The sequence below is a fragment of the Dipteris shenzhenensis genome, chromosome 10 (genome assembly GCF_047967505.1).
Source record: "Dipteris shenzhenensis isolate YYH24624 ecotype China chromosome 10, Dip_SZ_1.0, whole genome shotgun sequence".
Lineage (NCBI taxonomy): Eukaryota > Viridiplantae > Streptophyta > Polypodiopsida > Gleicheniales > Dipteridaceae > Dipteris > Dipteris shenzhenensis.
In genome coordinates, this window is record NC_141605.1 from 28,757,525 (window position 1) to 28,763,311 (window position 5,787).

At 41.7% G+C, this 5,787-nt stretch overlaps 1 protein-coding gene across 1 annotated transcript; it reads left to right on the forward strand.

Annotated features, from left to right (window-relative positions):
- The first annotated feature begins 691 nt into the window (after positions 1-691).
- Positions 692-3,946, forward strand: LOC147897656 (uncharacterized). The gene is made up of 3 exons (XM_087380707.1): positions 692-2,646; positions 2,754-2,811; positions 3,040-3,946. The coding sequence occupies exons 1-3, from the start codon at positions 776-778 to the stop codon at positions 3,388-3,390; spliced, it is 2,280 nt and encodes a 759-aa protein (XP_087236833.1). The 5' UTR covers positions 692-775; the 3' UTR covers positions 3,391-3,946.
- Positions 3,947-5,787: the final 1,841 nt, after the last annotated feature.

Sequence of the window (5,787 nt, forward strand, 5' to 3'; positions counted from 1 at the left end):
GTTGAAAAGCAGTATGAGGTTGCAATGCTTGACTCACCAACGTGCTTGCAATGAATGCATTCATCTCAAGAGGATTGGTAGTATATGTGACCTAGAAAGGTACTATGCGGTTTCTACCCTTGGTGCCATGAGGGGACGCTAAGGTGGTGATAAGTAAGGGATGATGTGTCTCTCGGGAGCCTATGCAACTAGTTTGAGTTAGAGTTAGATGTTATAATGCTTTAGAGTTCACTTTATGTACACTAAACAATGTTCACACTAATGTTTTTTTAATAAAACCTTCTTATATGCCAAACTTCTTATATGTCTCATTGTGGCATGTAGTGATCCCTTTTGACAAAAATGAAGAAGCATATTTTAGACATGGTGGCATGGTAGAGATCCCCTTTTGACAAAAATGAAGAAGCATATTTTAGATATGACTTAGTGGAACCATCTTCTCAAAACCTGATGAATATTATAAAAAGTCCTTGTGCTCATTAGAAAAAGTGCTATGTTGTGAGCTCATTAGAATGAGGGTACTCTATTAAGAGCCCTTGAGGTCTTCCATCCCTCATCTCTTGAGAGAGAAAGCGAGAGAGAGAGAGAGAGACCACGTGCCGAGCTTAAGGGTTAAGGAAGGGGTAAGGATGGGGGTTGGTTGGTTAGGTTGGGTTAAGGGGTTTAGACTTCAAAGCATTGTTTTGTGAGAGAGACAGAGACTAGCTATGGCTTCTTGTTTTTGCTTGTAAGCATTTGTTTGGGAGAGACACCGAGCTTTGCTGTTTGGCTGGCTATGGCGCCCCCCAAACGTAAGCCTAAGTCCTCCCCTTCTTCTCCTCCCCCTTCCCCCATCCCTTTGCCTGGTGTCGCCCTTGGCCTCTTCGCTGCCATCGCTGCTGGCTTCGCTGCCTCCCGTGCCCTCCGAAAACGCCCCCAGCACCACTCGCCTCCGCAGCTCGAGATTCCTCGTATCCCCTCCCCCCTCCCTCCCGTCCTGCTCGAGAAGCACACACCTCGGGATGAGAATGATAGGATTTCGAAGTGGCTGCCTCCAGAAGCGGATTCGGGGATTGAGACCCAGCTGCCTGCTCACATGGTCGGCGTAGTTGCCCACGCCGTCGACCCCCCCGAACCTGTGCGCGAGCTGGTGCAGGAGCAGCTCGTTCAGGAGATGAAAGAGACGATTGTAAAGCAGCACACTGAGCAGAGCGTGCTTAGTGGAGACGCCATTCAGGCTCAGGAGCCCTTGCAGAACCTGGCCGGGCAGGAAGAGGTTGTGAAATTGGCGCAACAGCTGCATGTGCAGACGGAGGAAAACGTAGTGAATGACAGCGGTAGTGAGGATCCCAAAGGTCCAGTGCATTTCAATGGATTTATCGTGACAGCTTCGGAATGCAATCCGGAGGATGGGCCTGATCACAAAGACATGGAGGGTTTGTGTGGGAAGATCGTGGAGAGGACGAACGGTTTCATAGAGCTGCTGCAAGGCAACTCTATTCAAGAAATGGTTCTGGCATCTACAATCACAAACGGAGTCCCCGGCGACGACAAGGAGGTTGAAGAAGGTTTTATGGAAGGAACTGCGGAGCTTCAAAATTCGGGCGAGTCTTTAGCATCTAGTTTGGAAGAGGAGATGAGAGAACTAATCTTGGCCAACGAATCCCCAGTTCTGATGATTCACGGCAATGCTACATCGAATGCGGATATGGACTCAGAGGAAGATCAAGAAGGCTTATCCAATGGAAGCAACCTGTCCGATGAGAGCCTGGATTCTGAAGACTCGTTCCAGGAAGTAACTAGTGCACCGGTGAAGCCTTTAGATACAGTGGCGGAAGAGCTTGCAGCGTCTGCTGAGATGAAGCCTCTTGAAATTCATCCGGCTACGGATGATTGTGCCACGTACCCGAAAGAAAGTGAGAAACCTGTAGCAAGTTACGTGAATCTGGATGGAAAAGATTGCGTTGCTGTGGTTCAGCGGGTAGACGAAGTCTCTACTGAAATCCTGGGCAAGAAACAAGCAGAGGCCAACTCTGGCGATGAAGAGCTTACTATGGATGCTTTTGGAGACTCGGAAGATTCCTGCCAATTAGCTGGGGAGATCGATGCTACTTCGATTTCTTCGATGACGGAGCAACCAAGCATCGCCCATGAGCTTCCAGAAGCTGCCTCAGCAAGCATAGGGGACGTCGAAGAGATCGGAGCAAGTTTGGATGACACGAAGTCTTTCGAAGAGGGTGATATTTCGGCCGCAAGAATCATAAGGGAGGTCGAGGAGATAGGAGCCTCCTCTGAGCCTTCTGCGTCAGAGTGTACTATGGATGCTTTTGGACCATCAGAAGATTCCTGCGAATTATCTCGGGATGTTGCTGCTACTTCGATTTCGTGGATTGAAAGCATAGGGAAGGTCGAAGAGATCACGTCTGCCGCAATAAGCACAAGGGAGGTCGAGGAGATTGGAGAGAGTTTCGATGATACGAAGAATTTGGAACAGGGTTCCGTGGATCGTGAATTGAAACTGGAATCAGGAGAAGAACTCGATAGGCTCAGCATTTCAGATGGCAGTAAGGTAAGATTGACCTCTAAGATTTCGGACGAAGAGTGCAGCGATTCAAGGAATGAGACGGCGGAGTCTTGCCATAGCGAGACCGAGCCAGAGCACATCAGGTGTGTAACCTTCAAGCAGCCTTGCTCTGAAACTTCTCTGTGCATGTTTGTTCATTTCTATGTGCATGTTTGTTCATCAAATTTACTGAGTTTTGTTGCCTTTACAGCTTGAAGTCCTCATCCAAAATGAACGAATTGCCTGCAAATTTGGAGCTGGATTCAAAGGCAAGGCGTTCTTCTTTCTAGACCCTTGTTTGCATTGACCTTATATCTCTTTGGTTTCAATCTCTCAGGCAGCTGATTTCTGTAGAGTTCGATATAGGTTCTCCGTTACTCTTGCTTTCAGATCTGATTTCTTCAAGCTCAGCAGCCAAATAGGCATCGTTTTGCATTTCAGTGCGTTGTAGGTCAGATTTACAGTGCTTCATCTTACTGTTTTAAGGATTCCTTCAGGATGGCACCATGCCTTGCTCCTCAGAGATCGGGATAGAAAGTCATATTGCTGAAGGGGAAAAAGAACATCCGAAATCCCACCCCGGCAAGAAACTAGCAGGCCTGAATCTGGATCTAAGTGGTACAGTTCAGTATAGTTCAGAAATAGCAGATGAACAGAGGCAGAGAGTGGAACACGGGAGAAGTCTGCTGTCAATGGAAGGCTATCATCAGAGAATCCAGAATAGGAACAATTTAGCTAACTATTTGCCCATAGAGATGGTCCTAATTGGTCTGTTACTTGGGCTAGTCAGCTTATTTCTTTGGTACCTGGGATACCCAAGAGTACGCCAGACCAAGGTGGTGACTTAATAGAACGAGAGAAAACACAATAACAGCACTTTCTGGGAGTTTTTTTTTCTTGTTCTCCAAGGTATCACAAAGTCTGAGGTCCAATCATATGGAGGAAAGCTTTTCTACATAGTTTTGCAGAAAGTCCGGGTCTTCAAGATCAGCTGCTCTACCTTAACAGCAAGTTGGGAAGGTAGTTGCATTTCAGGTGGAGTGATGATGAATTGTATAAGTGACACAGCCATAGAATCAAACTCAGCTCAATTAGAAAGAAGCCATAGCCACCAAGAGCTTGGTTTCTGGTAAGCTAAATAATTCTGAATATAAGAGAGTCAAGAAGCCATGCAGGAGAAAAAGGTGACTTATTGAAGAATGAGGAGTTCCTGAAGAACCTGTCAAGATAAGACAGATGTGTGTGTGTGTGTGAGAATTATATGTATAAATGGGTCGAAAGGCCGCGTTCTTCAAGATTACCAATGTAATGCCTTGCCAGCTTGGCTTAGCTGGTGGGTGGCATCTCCTGGACTTCCAAGGCTCTATTAATGTCCACCGTAAGGCTATAATTTTTCAAGTTCAATATGGTTTGACTTTGGTTCTCTTGGATTGTGTCATTCTGAACATTTTTCCCTGGTGAGTTCGTCTTAACACTAGTTTGGTAATAGGACATTAAAGTGTCCTGCTAAGTGGCCATATTTGAGGAATTTTGACGAGCTACATGCAATGGTTTTTCATATCCTATATTCATCATGTCCTTTCTTTTGATCCACAATTTATTTAAAAAATATTTGAAGTTATAATTATGTGTCCTAGGATTAAAATTTTCCACTCTAACGTCCTGGTGGGCAAAACAAAACCCAAAAACAGTAGCTTTAGGTTTTGTGAAAAGTGGGTCTTACAAGGTCTTAATGCATAGTTTTTTGGACTGCAAAATTAGAATCATTGCGATATGGTCAAAAGTATTTTATTTGAATAAAAAAGTCCCAAATTTAGGAATGTATCCAGGACTTGATTGCAATTTTTTCTTATTGTTTTTTTAAACAGGCTAAAAACGACTCGTAATCAATGATTTTTTTCTCAAAATAGGTATTTATATTTTGAGGTTTATATATATATGGATGGAAAATTCTTTGTATATCAAAGATAATGTTACATTTTCAAGTCCTTAAATTGGTTGAATGTGAGGGTTTTATCATCTTTTTTATGTCTATGAAAATGATAAATTATTGTTAGTGCGTCTAGAGAGTAACATAGTGTAAAGTTAAAGGTAATATGAGCCTTAAGAAAAGTTATATGTTGTGCATGGTTATGCATAGTAATATGGGTTATATATGATATATTCCCACACTTTTATAGTAATATAAGGTCATTAGATGAGATATAGAAGGATACAATGGCGCATAAGCTCCATTGTATCAAACTATGAGCTTTTAAAACCTAATTGAATGGTCAAAAAATGATTACTCATGTATCGATGTTATTTTATATCATGTAAAACAAATTTCAAGGTTTAAACTTTGTTATGTATATAAGATGTAGGTTTCATATGTATATAACTTTGAGTACATTGTAGCAAACGATGACATACACATATTTATTCGATTTTAAAGATCATAATATATATTTTAGTATTGAAAGTTACAAATCTATTTTCTAAACTAAAACTATGTTCAAAAAATTAATACCACTAGAAGTAGATTCTTTTTAAGAGCTATATGCTTGAAATTCGTTCATCCAATAGTTTGTATGAGTCAAAATAGCAACCATGCAAGTTTTGCAAAGAAAATGAAGGCTTTGTCATAGCTTTTTCTCTATGGATGTATTTTAACCATGTTCTTGAGCAAGTCCATAAATACATGTCTTGAAGGGTACTTACATTGGATACAGATTCAAACCACAAAAAAACCCTAAAAAGGACACTTTTATGTCTTGTTGAGCTACCAAACTAGCGTTAAGGGGGTGAGAAAAGAGCATATAAATGCTTCCAAATTCTGCTTATGAATGACACCTTTAGCATAGAAATCACTAATTGTGTTGCAAGCCTAACATATAACTCCAACATACAAATGACTTAGATTGTACTACAAGATGTAGAGACCAAACATACTTTATAGTGCAAATCTCAAGTTGATCACAACATGGTCGTAAGCTTACATGAGTTGAGCAAAAAGTAATGCGCTCTCTTAGATCTTTATCAAATCAAGTAGATGCCTTAACAATGAACGTGCACATGGATTCAATGCCAAAATATGAAATTGATGGATTTGAAGGTTGAATATGATGCGATTTTTATAAAGAATGGAGCTTATCGGATTATGAATTAACCAAAGGACAAATCATATGCAAACATGACGGTGCAAAACAAGAAATAGTACAAGTAGTTTAAAGAAATACATAAAGCAAGGAGAATAATGTGGGCTT

Coding starts and splice junctions, on each gene's coding strand:
- LOC147897656 (XM_087380707.1), top strand. CDS start 776: ATGGCGCCCCCCAAACGTAAGCCTAAGTCCTCCCCTTCTTCTCCTCCC. Junction 2,647..2,753: donor ACCGAGCCAGAGCACATCAG/GTGTGTAACCTT, acceptor TTGCCTTTACAG/CTTGAAGTCCTCATCCAAAA. Junction 2,812..3,039: donor ATTTGGAGCTGGATTCAAAG/GCAAGGCGTTCT, acceptor GGATTCCTTCAG/GATGGCACCATGCCTTGCTC.